Source organism: Esox lucius, chromosome 7 (assembly GCF_011004845.1).
Source record: "Esox lucius isolate fEsoLuc1 chromosome 7, fEsoLuc1.pri, whole genome shotgun sequence".
NCBI classification, from domain to species: domain Eukaryota; kingdom Metazoa; phylum Chordata; class Actinopteri; order Esociformes; family Esocidae; genus Esox; species Esox lucius.
In genome coordinates, this window is record NC_047575.1 from 26,292,152 (window position 1) to 26,315,860 (window position 23,709).

The 23,709-nt window shown below is 46.5% G+C and overlaps 1 protein-coding gene across 4 annotated transcripts in view; it reads left to right on the top strand.

The window, feature by feature from the left end:
• The window catches only part of jade2 (jade family PHD finger 2), a 123,532-nt gene that overhangs the window by 33,453 nt on the left and 66,370 nt on the right, over positions 1–23,709 (top strand). For all 4 annotated transcript variants that reach the window (XM_029120651.2, XM_029120652.2, XM_029120654.2 and 1 more), the window contains one exon: positions 9,513–9,670. In XM_029120651.2, the coding sequence (XP_028976484.1) occupies positions 9,513–9,670 (158 nt within the window). The remainder of the gene's footprint in view (positions 1–9,512; positions 9,671–23,709) is intronic.

Sequence of the window (23,709 nt, forward strand, 5' to 3'; positions counted from 1 at the left end):
ACCACGGAACGCTTTGTGGGCCACTGACTAGATCCTGTTCCTTGAGATTGCCGAGTTGCCAGTTTAGTTTTGCACTTCATCAATATTCTTCAACTTCCTGCATCTAGATGTGTCTTGATTAGATGTGCCGTGTGCTCATCCCATCAGAAGGTTCTTTATGTACTTCTGTTTAATATGTTATGCTTTTTGGCTCTCATCCAGAAGGATGATTGCTGGCCACTGCTACGTATGCCAACATGATGAAATGAAATTAATATACTTCGGGATAATTGTAAATAAAAAATAAACAGAAATCCTCTTTTTACATTCTACCAGTAGGGATAAAGCGTTTGTGTCTTCATCAGGGCATGTGCCGCAGAACAGTTATGCCTTCATTAGGGCATGCAGAGCAACAGAGCATCATGGTGGGCTGTTGAAACATGTCTGCCTGCCCGGGTAAAATTAGTCTTTTTTCCTTAGTATTTTGGATTATCATGGCCTGGGGTGATCCTAGTGGTGTTCACACAGGAATAAAAGCTAAATGTTCATGTAGCAAGCTACCTCAAACATGTCTGTTACTGAAAAGAGCATTATCAATCGAATTTATTTTATAAAGCCCTTTACATGTGTCTCTTGCTATTTTTATTTTCAACCCATGACGCCTGTTCTTTTCACACAAAAGAAAATGATTACATTTGATTTGCATCGTACAATGCCATGTTTGAGTCCTGCTTGAGAATGCACTTTGAACTATGATTGGTGAAAACAGACGAGCCATCAAATGTTATCGGCCAAAAACAGACGACACAGGTACTATACCACAAGGGTTCGCAGATTTTTCATGTGCGACCCCCAAAAACAAAGGTTTGAAATATTGCGACCTACGCACAGAAGGACTCCCATGCAGACACGCTCAGTAGATCATATTAAGACAATTAAAATAACTCGTATCAACTATTTCATAAAAATTATATATTTTTCTTCTCATGTCCAGCAAAAATTTAGAGACCACTGCCCCTTTTTCTTTCCTTTCCAAAAAAGTTGAAAAGGAAAGTTTTGAAGCATTCAATTTCCAGTGGTCTCTTAATTTTAACCCTTCTGTTCCTCACTCAAAACCTTCCTTTGTGACTTTTTTTGGAAAGGATAGAAAATGCTGTGGTGGTCCCAAAGAAATGTCCGGAGCTGTATGTTTATTATTAGAAAAGTTGAGACTGAACAACTTAGTGATTTAATGAGATGGGTGGGCAATCTTTTTGGAGCGCCACAGCTGCATTGTTGGTTTGATCGTTGAGATGGCAACTCGGAGATCATCCTCCACATTGAGTCGTGATCTGTATTTGTTTTTAAAATGCCAGTGTGGAAAATGTGGCCTCACATAAGTAGGTTGATCCAAATGGAAACAAATCATCCATCGCTGCTTTGGATAGTCTTAGGTATTCCTCTGCAACTAAAATCCAGAATTCAGTGTGCTTGCGGCAAAAACTGTCTTTAAGGTCTGATCGCAGGACATCTCCAACAGCGCATCCCTTGGGTCGGATGACAGGTAATCCCCAGTTGCCACGAACAGTTGTCCTTTTTTGTCTTCTAGTGAGGAGTTGAGTTCATTAAGTTTGTTAAATATGCATGCCAATATGCAAGATTTACCAACCATTTGGTGACTGTCAGGTGGTTCGCGAGTTGGTATGCAGGCCTGATCAGGAAGCTCAAGCAGGCTGGTGAATAACAGGCAGCTACCGCCTCATGCTACCAGTAGTAGGGTTGGGACGACATGAGAATTTCATGCCACGGTTTTCCTGGTCAAAATTATCCCGATTTACTATTTTATCCCGATTTAATAACAATCCCAATTACAACTCTGGTTTCTAGCTCAAAATGGCTGATTGGATATTCTTTCATTACATAAATATTGTTCTCGTGCAATACAATAAAATAATATCAAGGATGGTTTATAATAATTAACTATACTATAACAACATGTAAATCTCTAAATTTATATGGTTTCCTGCATCATTGACAATACATTGCAGAGGATGTTTAGTGGCATTTAGAATTGCCATTTGTACTGCATTTGCCTTCATTGCACATTTATGCATCTGTATGTCATATCTGTAACATACATTTTCTACCCTCTCCAATTTGCTCTTCTGGTTAGATGCTAACTGCATTTCATTGTATTGTACTTGTACAGTTAAAAAAAAACAGTTAAACTGTGATGATTACGTGTTCCCTTAATATTTTTGAGCAATGTAGTATAGTGCTTTAGAGTTTTTATTCTAGAAAGCATCCTGTGACACCCAGAGTGACTGTGTTTGTCTGCAGACCTGACATTAGGTCTTACTGGCCCCGGGCCATTGGTAATATTGAACCCTGGCTTTAACAGATACCCAGCGATAACTTGACATCAAATTGACCCATTTAAAGTGGGTATCTCAAATTGGATTGAAAAGAACTGGTAAATATGTTTAGCGATATTCAGATCTGGTGATTGGGCAGGCGATTGAAAACATTTGACGACTTCATAAAACCACTGAGTAGTGTTTATGGGGGAATTACCATCCTAGAGTAATGGGACATCATGATGGAATAGTGTTTGCACCATAGGGTGCACCTGGTCCTGTAAAATGGCCTCATATTCCTTGGCCGTTATACAACCCCCCCAGACCAATCACTGGACCCAGTGACTCCCACGATATGACTGCCCATACCATTATGGATCCCCCACCATGTTTAACACTTCGCTGCAGACATAGTGCGCTGAAGGCATTCTTTGGCTTTCTCTGAATGTAAACCCATCTGGATGCAGGAAATACGGCGAAAGATAACTCATCAGGCCATATGCATTTTTCCACATTGCTTGGGCATCATGGTTTTTAGGTCCTTTTTGCCGTGTTCTAAGTCTTGTGCGTTGGCCTTGGAGACTAGCGGGTGGCTCCTAACTTTGGGTCAGAACATCCTTCAGGGATAGCATTGCCACCTCCACTGTTCACTGAGTACAGAGAGGAGCCTGCGCTCGGTAATACAGTCACTTTCCTGGACCCACCAACCCCCAGGTCTTGTGGGGCTGCATCTTTGCAGGAGTGAAATTGATCCAGTAACTGTTAGCATTGGCAACAGGGACAGTTTTGATGGGTCCTTCTTTTTCCCTTTTTTAAATGTACTGCTGTTGATGTGCAGAATTGAGATGAGACCAATATCACCACATGATATTAGAGTTAGTTATCACGTTTCGGTTCCACTTTAAAGGGCATTATAGGCATGGGGAGCCTTTGTTTACGATGCCCAAACGAGTGGAAAATTGGGAATAAAAACGTTAAATAAAAGAAATTTGCCATTCTATTTAAACATTACACACACACTCCGCTCCTGCTTGATGAGAACCAGCTTATATTACAGGTGATATATTGTTCATGACATTTCTGTAGCTCTCTCACACTCTCACTCTCTCTCTCCCCCTCTCTTTCTCTCTTCCCCCCCTCTCTCTCCCCCCCCTCTCTCTCTCTCCGCCTGTCATTCCCTCCCTCCTTATGTCATCACTTAAGCACTAGATTGGAGGTAATGAGAACCCTGCTAGCTACAAAACGTATCTCACATCCCTCCCCAGCCTTCCTAAGTTTACATCCTCAGCTACTGAGGGAGTGTGTGTGTTTCTTTGTGTGTTTGTGGTGCTGATGTAAGTAGTTGTGGGTCCTTGCGGTGCCCTTTCCGTGGCTGTTAATGCCGTGTACAGGATGAGTGGTGGGGATGGGACAGGCTCGCACCGTTCCCCTGTCATTATTATACCCGCCTGGACTTGGCCTGTCCTCATCTGCACACAGACACACACACATACATACATATAATACAGACACACACACCATCCCAGATACAAGAGACGAAGGGAAAGATGGGAAAGGAGAATAATGGGTCGGAGAAGGGGCATTGAATTAGAGATTGTGTGGGACAGGGGGAGGGCGGGGTGAAAGGAGAGATGTATGCGAAAAAGGGAAAAGGGAGCGAGAGACGAGTGGACATTAAAAGCAGGGACCTTGTAATTCTGTTTCCCTGACATTAATTAGCTGTGGTTGGCTTGTATAAACATGGGGCAGTAAAAGTGAATCACTGACACATTGTCCTCTGGACTGCTGTTGTGCTGGGCGTTGGAGAGCGAACACGAGATCCCCCAGAGTCCCTCACTGTCCTCCCCCAGCTGTACTGAGGGGGGGCTGCTTTGTCTTGGCCTCTCCTCAGCGTCTAAGACACGCTCATGTACTTTCTCTTTGCTCTCTCCGTCCCGTGCGCGCACACACACACACACACACAAATTCACTGTCTCACACACACCCACTACATTGCATTATTTATTTGTGCTGGCAGACACACTCGTCGGCCAAGGCAACTCCCCCCCCCCGCCCCCCCGGCTGTCTGCCTGGATTTTACATATGGCCTTTTCATATACAGCACAGGACTTACTGGCTGGCCTGCTGCTGTCTCTGTCAGCCACTCTGCATTCATCTCAGCAGGGGAAGCACTCCTCAACCATCGGCCACTCAAATGGAGCCCTACTTGTTTATAGTTTGCTGCTTCCGACCAGAGGCCTGTTGACCCTAACCAAAAAGCAGTGAACTCAGAGGGGGATAGGGGACCATTTGGGACTCTTACAGAGACATCTATCCTCTGGTCTAGAAGGGCGACTCCCCTGTGACTTCACCACTATTCCCTCCATCACCATTCCCTTCTCCAGTCTATCAGCCATCTATCTTATCTGTCCCTGACTCACACTCTCCCTTTCCCTCTCGCTCAAGGTAAACATTGGTTAACATTGGTTAACATTGGTTTCCATTGGTTTCCATTGGTTTCCATTGGTTTCCATTGGTTTCCATTGGTTTCCATTGGTTTGCATTGGTTTGCATTGGTTTGCATTGGTTTGCATTGGTTTGCATTGGTTTACATTGGTTTATATTGGTTTATATTGGTTTACATTGGTTTACATTGGTTTACGTTGGTTAACATTGGTTTACATTGCCAAAGCAAGTGGGAAATGATAAGAAACAATATTACATTTAATAATATGTATATAACAAAAGCAAAGCAAAGTGTAAATAAACCAATTTACAACTAAGTAGCTTTTGCATATTTAAAAGGATTAGGGCATTTTGAATGATATGTTTGTAGGCTGTGTGAGAATAGTAACTAGTGAGAATGATGAGGGAAAATAGTAACGAGTGAGAATGATGAGGGAAAATAACAAAAATGGTAACAACTGAGAATGATGAGGGAAAACAAATGTTTTTTTGTGCTCCTGTGGTGGCTCTTTCCTCATTCAACGGATCACAGATCTCGCCCTTTGATTGCGCATGACGGTATTTCATCTTAAATTCAGGAGATACTTTTTGAGGATGTATAACTTTAGCACTGTTACATTTGTGTGGTAAACATACAAAATCACCTAAACACTATCTAGATATAGATAGGATCAACTTCCTCTGTATTCGTTTGTTCATAAAGTATCACAAGTGTTAGCATTGATAGCAAACGCTGATACCACCTTTTTAAACACCAATGTTGATCATGTCCATGTGATGATCTTTGCCTGGCTGCACTAATTAATAGCTAACACAGAAACGTGTTTCATTTGTGTGGTGCTAGCACCCAATGAACCCATAATGAGTATCTATAACTGGATGTTTTCAAATCTAGCTGAGGAGGGGCTGAGACCAAGCATGAAGTACTGCCCCACCTAAGTTGTAGGCTTTTAGAAATATGTCTGCTTTTGGGAACATTGCTGAAAGACGGCACCTCTATAACATGGAGGCTTTGCCCAATGATAGAGAACAGAGTGGTATTGTAGCTTAGTCCATTAAGTCATAGTAGGGCACGCTCCTCAGATCTCACTAGACCTTCAGTACATGTTCTGACCTAATAGTGTATTGTTTAGTATACAAATCCTGTTTTCATACCTTTTTAAAATTATGCTTGTAACTAATTTCACTGACCTAGAAATTTCTCAAACACGACAACTAGGCTCAGCGATATAGAGCTCCAGAAAGAATTAAGAGACCACTACACCTTTTTCTTTCCAAAAAAGTTGAAAAGGAAGGTTTTGAGTGAGGAACAGAAGGGTTAAAATTAAGGAAAGGAAACATTTTTGGAAAGGAAAGGGACCGGTGCAGTGGTCTCTTAATTTTTCTCCAGGACTGTATTAATAATTATCACAATATTATTTTTTATATAATTTGATATCGGTACATTTCAAAACATACACTTGCATGCATTGTAGTGTGAATGTCTCAATTGATAACCTCCCAATGGCGTATTGCTGCTGTTTCAGGCAAGCTATTTGAGGTTTAGGAAAATGGACTACACAAAGTAGACATTTGTCATCAATATCATCTTTTTTTTTAGAACATGATATTTTTTTTTAAATCCCTGGGCCTTATTCAAACCACCTAGGGTGAAATCCCCCCTCATTCTAATTTGCATTGTTTATAGGTTGATTGTTTCCAGTGTGTCAAATAGTTTCTTTTTCTCTCCCTCATTTGGTTGAGCCCGGGTGTGTTGCTCTCCTGGGGGTCTGTGGGGGCTCTCTGTTTCTCAGTCACAATGTGTGGGTGTGTGTATGTCTCACTCCCTCTCTATCTGACTCTCTCACTCACAATAACTCATTCACACTTTCTGAATGTCCCCATGTCTCCAACTCTCTCAATCATACATTCTCAGTCTCCCTCTCTTTCTTTGTATCACTTTCATACTCACACACTCTGACCCATAACTGATCTGACTCACTGGTGTTGTCAGTTCTGACCTCTTATCTCTTCAATAGGTGCCCTTAGTGTACTGATGTGTTTGGTGGTGTTCAGCGTTTCGGCAGAGAGGTCAAGGCTAGGGGAGAGGGAGGGAGGGAGGTGAAGGGTAGGGTAGGGGGGAGGGAGAGAGGTGAAGGGTAGGGGGGAGGGAGGGAGGTGAAGGGTAGGGGGGAGGGAGGGAGGTGAAGGGGAGGGAGGGAGGTGAAGGGCAGGGGGAGGGAGGGAGGTGAAGGGTAGGGGAGAGGGAGGGAGGGAGAGAGGTGAAGGGTAGGGGAGAGGGAGGGAGGTGAAGGGTAGGGGAGAGGGAGGGAGGGAGGGAGGGAGAGAGGTGAAGGGTAGGGGAGAGGGAGGGAGGTGAAGGGTAGGGGAGAGGGAGGGAGGTGAAGGGTAGGGGGGAGGGAGGGAGGGAGGTGAAGGGTAGGGGGAGGGAGGGAGAGGGAGGGAGGGAGGGAGAGAGGTGAAGGGTAGGGGAGAGGGAGGGAGGTGAAGGGTAGGGGAGAGGGAGGGAGGTGAAGGGTAGGGGAGATGGAGGGAGGGAGGGAGGTGAAGGGTAGGGGAGATGGAGGGAGGGAGGTGAAGGGTGGGAGGTAGGGAGGGAGGTGAAGGCTTGGGGAGATGGAGGGGGAGAGGGTTAGGGAGGGAGAGGGGTGAAGGCTTGAGGAGGGGGGGTGGGAGGATTTGAAGGGTAGGGGAGAGGGAGGGATGGATGGAGGGAGAGGGGTGAAGGCTTGGGGAGGGGGAGAAGAAGGGAGGGATGAAGGGAGAGGGGTGAAGGCTTGGGGAGGGCGAGGGAGGGAAAGGGATGAAGGCTTGGGGAGGGAGAGGGGTGAAGGGTAGGGGAGAGGGAGGGAGGGATGGATGGAGGGAGAGGGGTGAAGGCTTGGGGAGATGGAGAGGGAGGGGGTTAGGGGGGGAGATGGAGAGGGAGGGGGTTAGGGAGGGAGAGGGGTGAAGGCTTGGGGAGGGCGAGGGAGGGAGAGGGATGAAGGCTTGGGGAGGGGGAGAAGGAGGGAGGAAGGGAGGGAGAGGGTGAAGGCTAGGGGAGATGGAGGGGGAGAGGGTTAGGGAGGGAGAGGGGGTGAAGGCTTGGGGAGAGGGTTAGGGAGGGGGTTAGGGAGGGAGAGGGGTGAAGGCTTGGGGAGGGCGAGGGAGGGAGAGGGGTGAAGGCTTGGGGAGATGGAGGGGGAGGAAGGGAGGGGTGCGGGCAGCTAGCTAATAAAGCGGGGCTTATAAAGGGATGATGAAGTGTATGATGACGCAGATGTCACAGACCGATTCTGGCAGTGTGGTTGGATAATGCCCTGCCTCGCCTGTTCCCGGTGTCCTTGACTACGGTTGCCGTGGGGTTGGGGATCTGCGGCGATGGCGTCACTGCTGCGCCGCTGGTACCTGCCCAGCCACAGGGTTCCGCCTCTGTCGAGACCTGGGGTGTCTCCCAGAGGACACCGACTCTAATACAGAGGTCTTGGGTGCCCTTGTCCATAGGGAACCCGAGTTCCATTTAGGATGTTCTCCCTGCAAACCCAGGAACAGTGTGTCCGAGCTTGGCTCTGTAGGCGCCATTATATTGCCAGTTCAATCTGCTGTCGTGTTCTGCTGTAGACCTTCTGGATGTGGATGCCCCTATGAGATAATTTTTTATTGTCTGTGTTTGTTTTTGGTATGGTGTTATTTGTAAAGGATATTTGACCTCTGTAACCGGATATCTACACCACTGCTACCTGCAGCACTGTCACTGTGCCTTGTTTTGTGCTTACCATATGACCTTAAGTTGACCTAATGGACTGGCATACCATATGACCTTAAGTTGACCTAATGGACTGGCATACCATATGATCCTAAGTGGACCTAATGGACTGGCATACCATATGACCTTAAGTTTACCTAATGGACTGGCATACCATATGACCTTAAGTTTACCTAATGGACTGGCGTACCATATGACCCTAAGTGGACCTAATGGATTGATCTACCATATGACCCTAAGTTGACATAATAGTCTGGGTTACCTTATGACCCTAATTAGACCCCATGGTCTGGCATACCATAAAACCCTAGTTAGACCTAATTGACTGGCATACCATATGACCCTAATTAGACCTAATTGACTGGCATACCATATGACCTTAAGTTGACCTAATGGACTGGCATACCATATGACCTTAAGTTTACCTAATGGACTGGCATACCATATGATCCTAAGTGGACCTAATGGACTGGCATACCATATGACCTTAAGTTTACCTAATGGACTGGCATACCATATGACCCTAAGTGGACCTAATGGATTGATCTACCATATGACCCTAAGTTGACATAATAGTCTGGGTTACCTTATGACCCTAATTAGACCCCATGGTCTGGCATACCATAAAACCCTAGTTAGACCTAATTGACTGGCATACCATATGACCCTAATTAGACCTAATTGACTGGCATACCATATGACCCTAATTAGACCTAATTGACTGGCATACCATATGACCCTAATTAGACCTAATTGACTGGCATACCATATGACCCTAATTAGACCCCATGGTCAGGCATACAATATGACCCTAATCAGACCTAATTGACAGGCATATCATATGACCCTAAGTTGACCTAATGGACTGGTCTACCATATGACCCTAAGTTAATGTATTGGATGGGATTTATCTTTCACTCTCTCTCAACCTGTGCTCTCTTTTTACTCTGCCTGTTTTGTATTGTTAGATGTCTCTGACTAAAACCCTCGATATTTCCTGTAAGGTGTTCCGGACAGATTTTATCACGGCAATGAAGCTTCCTGACTCGGCCCAGCTGGGACCCGATGACTTCTATGTTCTGTCAGACCCCTGGAGGCAGGAGTGGGAGAAAGGGGTCCAGGTCCCTGCCAACGTGGAGGCCATTCCGGAGCCTGTGGTCAGGTAGGGATGATGCTATGATGCGGTCCTCAATTACTGTTGCTGTCCCCGTTCCATAGACACCCTCTTTGGTCTGTCGGCCAAGATTTGCGTAGTCATTCTGTCAAATGTATATTCAGCACTCTCATTTGATTTGGTATCAATGGACTTTTTATTGCACAGGCTGTGGGTCTTTCAGTGTGTCATTATAGGCCTGGGTTGTCCAACTCATTCCCCAGAGGGTTTAATGTCTGCTGGTTTTTCACTAAACGCAACAAGACACAAATATTGAAATATATTAAATTATATTAATGAATAATTAAATACATATATTCAAATATATAATAATATATAAAAAATATGAAAAATAACTGAAATATAAATGTACAAATATAATTAAGAGATTTTAAGAAATATTTAAAATTGCTTTTATACATTGCTATAATTATTTAAGAATATGGCACATGAGACCGTCCCAACCACCACCATGCAGGTAAACCTTCCAGATTCAGTCACACCTAGTGGCAGGCATCTACAACTTATTGTAACATAATACTCAGTGCCCCATAGCACTAGAGTACACACACACACATTGTACAGATTTACTGGAAGTGATCTCTGCATTATTCGTTCAAGAGGTCAGGTCAGTAACATTATGGGAAGAAGTCTGTAGTACCCAGGGCTTATGTGAGCACAAACACACCACAGCTCACAGGGCTTTTGGGAACATGGAGGTGTTTGTTGCTCATCAGCAGACGGACACCATGAGATCTGTCTTTGCAAACCACTTTGAAATTGGTGTCTGAAGATTCTGTCTGTAGTCAGAACACGTTGTCGGGTTCACTGGTAGTTTACAATCTTTGGGCGTCAGAGAGGAGCTGAATCTAGCTAGGTCTTATTAATGTTGCCAGTTCTCCTTTGGGTATATGCATCAGCGTAAAGTTCAAGACACGAGTGCATCAGTCTCTGAGATCCAAATGTGGCACATATCAGTCAGAGAATCAATTTAAACTTTACAAATTGACAGTTATTTTATCAGCCTAATCTTTTGTGACAAACGACACGTCCCACCGTTTAGTGCAGGACTAAGCATGTAACGGCTTTGGCAGTTATTGATACGAGTCCGTTTGAAAGCTGAACAACCCCAGGCGATGTCAATCACACTGTACCAAGCTTTGTGTGCTGGTCAGTGAGTGGTTGGCGTTTTCCTGATCTTACATGCACATAGTACCTTCAGCATTCAAATACCTCCCAAATGGCTTGCACAGTATCAGGCCTTATCAATTGTGTAATTACCAATTTAATTTGCTAGGTTGTGCAACGAGCTGTTGATGTTTTTGTTTTACTGTAATTAAAGTAGCCTACACGTTCTATCTTGTCTAGCTATTGCCTGGCTGCCTGCCGATCTGAGCTTATATTCAATTTAATTTTGACTGTTTCGATTTGTCATCCGCAATAGATTTGGGAGTTTGGTTTTCAGTGACTGGCTAGCTACGGAAAGGGGGGGGGGGGGTGGGGGAGGGAGTTATTTTGTGATTGAAACCCCCCTAAAAATACTTTTACCAATTTCTCAAGATTTTTATAGTCTCCGCTTAAGAAGGAAGATTTCACTACAAAACCGTTCTGAGATCAGGGATGTGAACTAGTTGATGCTCAGTATGTAAAGGTAGATCAGGTGAGGTGTTGGAGGGATAGATAGCCTGGTAGATCAGGTGAGGTGTTGGAGGGATAGATAGCCTGGTAGATCAGGTGAGGTGTTGGAGGGATAGATAGCCTGGTAGATCAGGTGTGGTGTTGGAGGGATAGATAGCCTGGTAGATCAGGTGCGGTGTTGGAGGGATAGATAGCCTGGTAGATCAGGTGCGGTGTTGGAGGGATAGATAGCCTGGTAGATCAGGTGCGGTGTTGGAGGGATAGATAGCCTGGTAGATCAGGTGCGGTGTTGGAGGGATAGATAGCCTGGTAGATCAGGTGCCGTGTTGGAGGGATAGATAGCCTGGTAGATCAGGTGCCGTGTTGGAGGGATAGATAGCCTGGTAGATCAGGTGCCGTGTTGGAGGGATAGATAGCCTGGTAGATCAGGTGCCGTGTTGGAGGGATAGATAGCCTGGTAGATCAGGTGCCGTGTTTGAGGGATAGATAGCCTGGTAGATCAGGTGCCGTGTTTGAGGGATAGATAGCCTGGTAGATCAGGTGCCGTGTTTGAGGGATAGATAGCCTGGTAGATCAGGTGCCGTGTTTGAGGGATAGATAGCCTGGTAGATCAGGTGCCGTGTTGGAGGGGGGATAGCCCGGTGACGGCTCTAAGTGGTGGGTATGTTTGTTAAAAATCTTTGTCTTCATCTCCCCATCTGTTCTCTCAGCGCCAACCTCCGTCTCCAACTGCTAGCTTCCTTTTTTTTATATCATGACATCATCTTTCAAAAATTGTGGAATGGAAATGCTGCAAGGCCTGTCTGGTTTAGCTAGCCTAGTTCTTTTTTTTGTGTCTTCTTCCCCACCGTGCGGGCCCTCACTGTACTGGGTCGTTGTGCTGCTGTGCTTTCTGATAGACACTATGTTCTGGGAGCAGGAGGGTCTAAGTTTGCCCTTTCCCCCGTCTCTCCCCAGGGAAGAAAACCAGCACCATACTGATCTGCTGCCCAGCTCGATAGAGAGATACTGAGAGACTAAGGGAGTAAGAGAGAGTGAGACTCGGGGGGTAAGAATAAGAGAGAGAGAGACTCGGGGAGTAAGTGTAAGAGAGAAAGAGTTGATCAAGCATTGTGATTGTATTTTGGCAATATGTACACGTGTGTCATGCCAATAAAGTGAATTTAATTGAAATTGAGAGAGGGAGAGTGAGGGAGAGAGTCGGGGAGTAAGAAAGGGAGAGAGTTGGGGAGAGTGAGAGAGTCGGGAGAGTCGGGGGGTGGGGAGAGAGAGAGAGAGAGTCGGTGAGAGAGGGGGGAGTGAGAGAGGGGGGGAGAGAGAGAGAGAGAGTGAGTTGGGGAGAGGGAGAGAGAGTCGGGGAGAGAGAGTCGGGGAGAGAGAGTCGGGGAGAGAGAGAGGGAGAGTCGGGGAGAGAGAGTTGGGGTGAGTGAGAGAGTGAGTCGGGGGCAGTGAGAGAGGGGGGAGAGAGAGTGAGTCGGGGAGAGTAAGAGAGAGAGGGGGAGAGTAAGAGAGAGAGAGTTGGGGAGAGAGAGAGGGAGAGAGTGAGTCGGGGAGAGAGTCTGGGAGTAAGAAAAAGAGAGAGAGATGGCAAGAGAAAGTGGTAGAGGTATAGAGACAGACAGACCAGGCCTGCTCCCTGGGCCAAGTGGAAGTAATTAGCTGTTGCGTAACGGTCTCCTTCTGCAGACAGAGAATGAGGAATTGGCAGGGTGTCTTTAGCCCCAGTCCCTCTTGAAACGCAGGGGGAAGAAATAATTACAAGTATGAGATGATCTTCTTTTCTCCGAACGATAAAGAATGAGAAGACTTGACGCAGCAGAGGCTTTTTTGCCCTGGTTTCAGTGGCGGCAAACTGGAAACCATCATACATGGAGGGCTTTGGTTTGGCTTGAGAGGGGAAGACTTCCCCACCATGGAAATGGCTTATGGGCTGTGAGAAGGATCGCAGGGGGAAGCAGAGGGATGAAGGAAGAGTGTTCAGGGGTCTGGAGAGCTGCGGAGCAGGAAACTAGCTGCAGCTCTCCAGGGGACAACCTCCCCAGACTTCTGCCCAAATGGCACCCTATTCCCTGTAGTGCACTACCCTTGAAGGAGCCCTATGTAACCTTTTTCAGAAACAAGTGTACTTATTCAGGCAATGGGGTTGCATTCGGGACACAGGCCTTTTTCCCAGCTCCCAGCTGCATCCTTTCCAGCAGACCAGACCTGAAGTCACAGTACTTTGTCCACTTTAACACCTGGAAACTGTCCAGAACTCCTCCCGTCCATTCAGGACTTTCTTTATGATGGTGCAGTATAAAGTAACAGGTTCCCAGCCAAGGATGAGCATGGTTCAAGGAGGTTTTAAGAACCCACTATTTTGCACTGGATCATTACCAGGCTGATTGGTGCTGCTTGCATTTGTTGGCCCGGGTCACTGGGTTCAGGACTGACTGATAGAGCTTGGCTTGCTGCTTCAGCTGGACCGGTTCTGCTTGGCTTGGTGATGGCAGCTCGGGCTGCAGCCAGCCGGCTGTCTGTCTAACCACAGCGACTCTGCCCGGGCCTGCAGTCTAGCTGTGTATCTCCGCGGCAGACCATGGTTCCAATACTATTTGAAATCTTTCAAATACTTTTAGCGTTCGCTTTAGTGTGCGTGGAGTGCTGTATGATTTGAGTATGTGCCGGGAAGCTAATTGAAGCCCAGCTAAATTGTCAGTGACCCACCGTCGCTGGTGTAAAAGAAACGCTTGAGCAGAATCTCTACATATGTAAAAAAAAAAATAATGGGGGAAGGGAAGCTAAGTTGAAAATATGATGCATCCATTTCATGCCGACTCTCAGGGTGATATTATACATTCTTTTGAAGAGTGTTTCAACTCAGGTGTGTGCCTGAGCGTTCCAGAGCAGCAATACAGGCCAGTCTTGGTTGGAGTCCAGTAATACTGCATGGCTGCTAACCTCTGTCTGTAAGGTGGCTGGACGGGGGAGGGGGGTGGACTCTTTAAAAGCCAGGACCACTAGACTCTTGTCGCTCCCTGCCGTCTGAGACTGCTTCTATTGTGGTTGTTTATGTGACTTCAGCATGAGGGGTGCCGGGCCAAATAAACTGCGATTAGGTCACTTTCAGCCAATCAGATTGTACGTTAATCCCAATGACATGCTTTCTAAATGTCACTTTACCCTTGTGTGTGTTCTGGTTATGGTCCAACCCCTCTGTTTCTGCAACCAGTCAGATGGTTTGGTCAACTAGAGACTAGAGGGTCCCTGGGACGTTCAGAAGGGGTGTTCCGAATCTGTTTCTTGGTGGAGGACAAGTTATATTCCTTGGCTTTAGCACTGTGCTCCACGGGCGGGTTGGCAGGTCCACGGGCGGGTTGGCAGGTCCACGGGCGGGTTGGCAGGTCCACGGGCGGGTTGGCAGGTCCACGGGCGGGTTGGCAGGTCCACGGGCGGGCGGGTTGGCAGGTCCACGGGCGGGCAGGTTGGCAGGTCCACGGGCTGGGAGGCAGGTCTACGGGCTGGGAGGCAGGTCTACGGGTGGGGAGGCAGGTCTACTGGCAGGTCTATGGTCAGGTCCACGGGCGGGACGGGGAGGCAGGTCCACAGGCGGGACGGGTTGGCAGGTCCACGGGCTGGGAGGCAGGTCTACTGGCAGGTCTACGGCCAGGTCCACGGACGGGGAGGCAGGTCCACGGGCGGGCTGGGAGGCAGGTCCACGGGCGGGCTGGGGAGGCAGGTCCACGGGCGGGCTGGGGAGGCAGGTCCACGGGCGGGGCGGGGAGGCAGGTCCACGGGCGGGGCGGGGAGGCAGGTCCACGGGCGGGGCGGGGAGGCAGGTTCACGGGCGGGGCGGGGTGGCAGGTCCACGGGTTAGGCAAATGTAGTACACCGCCATGTCTTTTTTGTTGAATGGGAAACAGGAGATGAAATCCAGTGACTGGAGACTTAAGCACATACAGCCCTGCATAGTCATTTGAATTACATCCTAAAGCACAACACTCTCTAAGGGATGTGTGTATAAGCTGCCCCCTGTGTGTGTGTGTCTTACTGTGGGGATCCCTTCGGCTATATGTGTTTGTGTGTGTGCTTAGTTTTCCTGTGTGTGCGCGCGCACCCGTTAATTCTCCCCAGGGTATTGTGTGTGTGTGTGTGTGTGTGTGTGTGTGTTAGTGTGCCTGTAAGTTTTCCCCTGCGGGGTGGAGCTGGCTCTATTCCCAAGGGAATGCAGTCTGTCCTCCCACTAAAAGCAGTGTGAATGCCACAGCTATAAATCCACCACACACACACTCCAGCAGCGCCGGTGGTTCAACCCGTGTGGCAGATCAAAGCACGGCTGTGTGTTAGGCATCGCAGGCTGACAAACATCTGGGTCTTCTAAGGGTTCCCATTCCCATCTGCCCACCTTCTTTCCTGCATGTTTCCTGTGTGTGTGTGTATGAGTGTGTATGAGTGTGTATGAGTGTGTATGAGTGTGTATGAGTGTGTATGAGTGTGTATGAGTGTGTATGAGTGTGTATGAGTGTGTATGAGTGTGTATGAGTGTGTATGAGTGTGTATGAGTGTGTATGAGTGTGTATGAGTGTGTATGAGCGTGTATGAGCGTGTATGAGCGTGTGTGAGCGTGTGTGAGCGTGTGTGAGCGTGTGTGAGCGTGTGTGAGCGTGTCTGTGCGTGTCTGTGTCTGTCTGTGTCTGTCTGTGTCTGTCTGTGTCTGTCTGTGTGTGTGTCTGAGTGTGTCTGTGTGTGTGTCTGAGTGTGTCTGTGTGTGTGTCTGAGTGTGTCTGTGTGAGTGTGTCTGAGTGTGTCTGTGTGTGTCTGTCTGCGTGTGTGTGTTTGAGTTTCGGTCTGCCTGTGTGTGTGTATGAGTGTGTGTGTGTGTCTGTGTCGGTCTGTGTGTATATGAGTTTCGGTCAGCCTGTGTGTGTGTATGAGTTTCGGTCTGCCTGTGTGTTCGGTCTGTGTGTATATGAGTTTCGGTCTGCCTGTGTGTGTGTGAATGAGTTTCGGTCTGCCTGTGCGTTTGGTCTGTGTGTATATGAGTTTTGGTCTGCCTGTGCGTTTGGTCTGTGTGTATATGAGTTTTGGTCTGCCTGTGCGTTCGGTCTGTGTGTATATGAGTTTCGGTCTGCCAGTGTGTTCGGTCTGTGTGTATATGAGTTTCGGTCTGCCTGTGTGTGTGTGTGTGTGTGTGTATGAGTTTCGGTCTGCCTGTGTGTTCGGTCTGTGTGTATATGAGTTTCGGTCTGCCTGTGTGTTCGGTCTGTGTGTATATGAGTTTCGGTCTGCCTGTGTGTGTGTGAATGAGTTTCGGTCTGCCTGTGCGTTTGGTCTGTGTGTATATGAGTTTTGGTCTGCCTGTGCGTTCGGTCTGTGTGTATATGAGTTTCGGTCTGCCAGTGTGTTCGGTCTGTGTGTATATGAGTTTCGGTCTGCCTGTGTGTGTGTGTGTGTGTGTGTATGAGTTTCGGTCTGCCTGTGTGTTCGGTCTGTGTGTATATGAGTTTCAGTCTGCCTGTGTGTGTGTGTATGAGTTTCGGTCTGCCTGTGTGTTCGGTCTGTGTGTATATGAGTTTCGGTCTGCCTGTGTGTGTATGAGTTTCGGTCTGCCTGTGTGTTCGGTCTGTGTGTATATGAGTTTCGGTCTGCCTGTGTGTGTGTGTATGAGTTTCGGTCTGCCTGTGTGTTCGGTCTGTGTGTATATGAGTATGTCTGTCTGCATTTGAGTGTTTCTGTGTGTGAGTTAGGGATGCACGGTTTGGATAAAATATTGAATTGCAATTTCTTAGACATATTGCAATTTTCAAACATGGATGTTAACAAAATTGCGTAAATTGGCGATTTGGATATTGCACATTATTATGATTATTTTTCAATGAATTGTGCAGCCCTAGTATGAGTATGCCTGCCTGTGTGTATGAGTATGCCTGCCTGTGTGTATGAGTATGCCTGCCTGTGTGTATGAGTATGCCTGCCTGTGTGTATGAGTATGCCTGCCTGTGTGTATGAGTACGCCTGCCTGTGTGTATGAGTACGCCTGCCTGTGTGTATGGGTACGCCTGCCTTGCGTGCCTTTGGGTACGCCTGCCTTGCGTGCCTTTGGGTACGCCTGCCTTGCGTGCCTTTGGGTACGCCTGCCTTGCGTGCCTTTGGGTACGCCTGCCTTGCGTGCCTTTGGGTACGCCTGCCTTGCGTGCCTTTGGGTACGCCTGCCTTGCGTGCCTTTGGGTACGCCTGCCTTGCGTGCGTATCGCATGTTGTTTAGCATGCTACCTCACCCATGAAGATAGCCTCTCTGGGAAGTGCTTGGGTCTTGATCCTCCCACACAAACCACTAGGCAGCCCTGCTACTACAAGTGTCCTGGCTGCCCTGTGGCACAGATGTCTCTGTGGTGATTGTCCTCTGTGGTGTTTGTCCTCTGTGGTTTGATGACCTCTCCCAGGCTGTTCTGGGCCATGCAGGTGACTTCAAAGGGCCTGCAGGTTGTCTGGAATAAAACCCTCTTCCTTAATAAATACCATTGGCAACCATTTTGGACACAACAGTGCTGTGTTTTGCCTGGGTGAGTGAGTCATCGTCATCACTCACTCACTCACTTCCCACTCCTTCTCACAAATGACGCCATTTCCTGCTCTTTAGGGACCAGGGACATGCCACCCTCTGAGTTCATACGTAGATAAGAGTTTCCGTAGTTGTGTGCAGTGTGTCTCTCTCTCTCTCTCTCTCTGTGCCAGTGTCTCTCTCTGTCTGAGCTGCTGTCGCTCTCTCTCTGAGCCAGTCCCTGTGCTTGTCTCTCTTTCTGTTGCTCTACTCTCCGATCTGTATAGACCTAGCCTCTACGCTCTACTCCGGTTTTTAAACACCCAGCCCTCCATGCTGTACTTTCGTGTCTATATAGACCCAGTTTACACACTCTACCCTCCAGTCTATGTAGACCCAGTTTACACACACTACCCTCCAGTCTATGTAGACCCAGTTTACACACACTACCCTCCAGTCTATGTAGACCCAGTTTACACACACTACCCCTCCAGTCTATGTAGACCCAGTTTACACACACTTCCCTCCAGTCTATGTAGACCCAGTTTACACACACTACCCTCCAGTCTATGTAGACCAGGTTTACACACACTACCCTCCAGTCTATGTAGACCAGGTTTACACACACTACCCTCCAGTCTATGTAGACCAGGTTTACACACACTACCCTCCAGTCTATGTAGACCAGGTTTACACACACTACCCTCCAGTCTATGTAGACCAGGTTTACACACACTACCCTCCAGTCTATGTAGACCAGGTTTACACACACTACCCTCCAGTCTATGTAGACCAGGTTTACACACACTACCCTCCAGTCTATGTAGACCAGGTTTACACACACTACCCTCCAGTCTATGTAGACCAGGTTTACACACACTACCCTCCAGTCTATGTAGACCAGGTTTACACGCTCTACCTTCCAGTCTATATAGACCAGGTTTACACACTCTTCTCTTCAGTCTATATAAACCCAGCTCATATGCTCTACTCTCCAGTCCTTAATGGCCCAGGCTCTACACTCTACCATATTTTGTTCTCTAGTCTTTGCTTCATCCTTCTCCACTTGATTTTTTAAATGTATTTTCTTCTTTATGTTGACATTGTGGCGTAATCTTTTGTTGTTGTTTCTTTTTCCTGTGGATGGCTGTTCTGCTCTACTGCCCGTCTGCTGCTTGGTTTTAGATGACCTCGTTTTGAGAGATCAACCCCCTCTCGCTGTGCTTTTGGACTGAGAGTAGAAAGGGAGGCACAAGGGAGTAAGGATGTCACGAGAATCGATACTTCAATTACAATTTGGTGCCAAAAGAAAACTATCCATTTTTCGCACATTCGGTAGTACCTATTTAAGAGTAGAATAATTGCACACAGTTGTCACAAATTTGTCAAACCTTTGCAAGAAGGACAGAAAAAGTCACCAACACAATGGCGAATACAACACCTAAACTAGTTTATCTCAATAACCTGGGTTTATCAACGAATCACCACAGGAGAGCTTTGTGGAGCAAAACATAAAAGTGATTAGTTAACATTTTGCTCTTTTCTGTCTCTAATATTGACAAGTTGTCTCCCACTAATTGAATATGGTCATGCTTTAACTGAGCGTACCATGCTCACGGCTAACTGCTACGACAAGGAGCTTAATACTGTATTTAACTTGGCTAACCATAATTTTTTTTTGCTCCCTCTCAGAACTGTGCTTTGCTCCGTTAACATCAGAGCATTCACATTAGGCTACTCTCCTACATGAATTCCACAACTGCCTGCCTGCAACTTCATTATCTTGTATGTTTGTACAGTATGTACGTGTGTGAAGAGTTGGAATGGCATGATTGCACTAAAACAAGTAAACTCAGACTAAACAGGTGCGATATAGAGACCGACCAGACATACTAAACCCATGGCATACAGAGTCAATCCAGACAGACTAAACATGTGCCATACAGGGTCGACCCAGAAGGACTAAACCCATGCCATTCTGAGACAACCCAGACAGACAAAACCTGTGCCATACAGGGTCGACCCAGAAGGACTAAACCCGTGCCGCACTGAGTTAATCCTGTTGGACTAAACCCATGCCATTCTGAGACAACCCAGACAGACAAAACCTGTGCCATACAGGGTCGACCCAGAAGGACTAAACCTGTGCCGCACTGAGTTAATCCTGACGGACTAAACCCATGCCATTCTGAGTCAACCCAGACAGTCTAAACATGTGCCACACAGGGTTGAACCAGACAGACTAAACCCATGCAGTACTGAGTCAGCCCTGACGGACTAAACCCATGCCAGTCCAAACGTGCGGCACCAGGCCCAGAAGTTTTCTTCGGGTGGTTTTCATCGCAGTGTCTTGAAAGTGGTTTGCTTTCCACATAGTGTCCATTCAGAAATGCTTCTTTTGACCAATAAAGTAAAATGCCGTATAGTTTTAAACGAGGTCGCCCCCCCCCCCCCCCCCCCCCCAAACTCACACCGACCCAGAAGGTCTTGTGTGGCGTTGTGGGCTGGCTGGATGCTGGTGGGCTGGCTGCCTGGAAGTGTCTCAGACAGGGAGAGGAATTCAGGAAAGGGGGGCATAGACTGCTGCTTGGACCCCTTCTTACCCTCTCCTCTCACCACAGGCCAGGTGGCAGTCAGCTCGTGTGCAATGTGTCTGAATGTCTGCTTTTTGTGTACTGCGGAGTGCTTTGCCACAGCTGCATGAGAAGAGTCGGTGGGGGAACCAAAAACACACACTAAGCAATGTGTGACGAGGCTGCATGTGGGCTAGACGTGTAGTTACTGCGGCCTGTTATTAGCGGGATTTTTTAGAAATTCTGTGACAGAACTCCAGGCAGCCAGTTAGATGATGGGTGGGATCATATTTGGACATGGTCATCAGTGTTCCTCACTTCAACACTGATGAGATTGCAATCGTTTATTCACCAGAAATGCGTTTTCTTATTGTGGGAAAAATAAGCTCACATCTAAATCCCCCCCCCGCCATCCCTGGATTTAGATAGGATTGAGATTTTGGCTTTGACATGGTTCTTCCATAACCCTGGATTTCGTCTTTTTGAACCATTCTGCTGTAGCTTTGCTTTTGTGTTTTGGATCATTGTCCTGCTGCAAGATTGTCCGGTTTCCCTGAGGCAGCAAAGCAGCCCCAAACCATAATGCCACCTCCTCCATGCTTTATGGTTGGTATGAGGTTCTTCTGTTCAAAAGCTGTATTTTGTTTTTGCCAAACACAACGTCTGGCATTAAGGATCAAACTCAATTGCTGTTGATCTTTGACTTTCGGTCAGCTCTTGAGCTGAATTTGGTAAAACGACCAGTCCTATGTAGATTGCCTGTGGTGTGGGATTTTCTCCAGTTGTAGATGATCTATCGGACAGTGAAATTATTCACTTCAAATGACTAGGAGATGACTAGTATTTTTAACCTCTTCCAAACTCTGGTGCATTAATAATCGTTCTTATCTATGGTTATGTATTCATACATGATGTTCCCACGGGTCTACATGGTTACGACTAAACCAAATCAAGTTTGTAATCTTTATGGAAGGCTGCATAAATGGTTTCAAAGTTTTTATTTGGTGTTTTGTTCATTTGGTTTACCTTAGTCATTGAATGGAGCTAGAATTTTGCTGGATAATCCATGTGTCCAAATATGTGAAAAAGACAACTTTCAAAGTTTTTCAAATGACTGTAGGTTCTTCAAATCATGTAAATACTTAACGTAGTTTTAGCCTGCCTGATGTGCCCTATGAGTGGGGTTATCCATTTTTGGAATGTTCTGTTGGTATGTCATTAAGCCAGGTAAGCTCAATTAAGCTCAGAGAAAATTATTTGAGCCAAGGTCTGGAGAGAGGTCATGCTACATCACTTTGCTCTAAGGAATCATTAGCCTGCTAAACTGAAACAAACCAGATGAATGGCTACCAGTGATGCAGATGGAATTGAGGCATATTGTTATTGAGGAATGAAGGCAGAATGAAAATGAGGAAGATTGAAAACGAGGCAGATAGTTGGTCAGTCCTCACTTCCCCAGATTTGCCATGGTCAGGTGCTACACAGATTCCCACAAGTATAGTAACACACACACACACACACACACACACACACACACACACACACACACACACACACACACTGCTGTCAGAATCCTGGCGGTTATTCTGCTGATTAGTGCTATTTGTGTGTGTTAAAATGTAGGTTGTGTGCGTGACTCTGGGCTGTGTGAGCTAGCGTCTCGCTCCTCACCCTCCTGTGCTCCCCAGGGCTTTAACCAGTTGTTAAAGTGTTCACAATAAAGCAATTAAGGAGGACAGCTTATTGTGGATGGTTAGATTTTCCCTCCAGAATCTCCCCCTGTGCACTATGCCTTTGACATGATAAGCCCGGGGAATGTTCAGAGCTCCCCCGTCGGTTAATATTCATGATGGCTGTATGTTTTACAGCACCAAATGAGCAGCCCCGTTCCCTCCAAGCCGGAGCCTAGGAAGTGTTGAGAAGAGCTCCTCCTGTCTTACTTCGTCACAAGATGTGTGGTGCCAACTGCCAAAGGCCACCATGTCCCCTTTAAACGGCAACACTCTTACTTGGGGGGCCATTCACAGCCCAGCGTTTATTTCAGATACACTTTTTAGCCACCTCCCAGGTGATTGGTACCCTTGATGAAGATGACCAAGAAAGGCTGCGAAACAAACAACCCAGTTGTAATTTTCTGATGTGGAATTCATTAATTATATAGGGGTACCACCAACATTTTTTATTTCTCTCCCTATTTATTGTCACCCTTGTTTTCAGTACTTTGTGCGCCCTCCACTTGCAAGGAGTACAGCATTTAGACTTTTCCTGTAATTTATGACATTTAAGAACACATTAGAAGTGATCTTAAATGGCTATTATTGTCTGATTTCATTGGTCAGCTGAATTGGTCTGGCTCTACCCGTGTTATACAGTGTATTACCGATGTTCATGTAATAGATTTTAATCATCTATTATTAATTAATTATTACATCTTGTACTCTTAAAATGTTCACCCGGCACAGTCAGAAGAAGACTGGGCACCCTGCCGAGTCTGGTTCCTCTCTAGGTTTCTTCCTAAATTTTGGCCCCTCTTAAGGTGTTTTCACTGTTTTCACTGTTGTTGCTTGCTCCTTGGAGTTTCAGGCTGGGGTTTTTGTAAAAGCACTTTGTGACAACTGCTGATGTAAAAAGGGCTTTATAAAGAAATGTGTTTGATTGGTTTGATACTCTACTGACCATTGACATGGTAATGGTGTGTGACATTGTTCTAGTGAGAGAGTTATGTTATGAGCTGCGCAGTATGGCTGCACAGTTAATCTTATTATAATCAAAATTGCAGTATTGGCATGAGCAACTTGAGCAATTTTCAGCTCCAAAAAAGGTGAATGATATGCGCTTCACGCGAGGCATTGGGCATGCGTCGTACGTCCGTAGTGGGTTTTCTTGGGGGTGCTGTAGTAATTTTTGTAGATTGCTTAAATCCCTTTACTAATTTTGTTTAAATGCTTGATGGTTTTTCAATGTTAGTTTAAGTTAAGGCTGCAACTTCTAGTGAAGACGTCTGCTTCAAGTTAGCAAGTGGCACCAAGATACAGTGGTGCTCATAGGTTTGCATACCCTGGCAGAAATTGACATTTTGGCTTTGATTTTGAAAATATGACTGATCATGCAAAAAAACATATTTTATTTAAAGATAGTGATCATATGAAATGGCCCAAATGGCCCTGATCAAAAGTTTACATACCCTTGAATGTTTGGCCTTGTTACAGACACACAAGGTGACACACACAGGTGAAAATGGCAATTAAAGGTGAATTTCCCACACCCGTGTTTTTTTTTTATTGCAATTAGTGTCTGTGTATAAATAGTCAATTAGT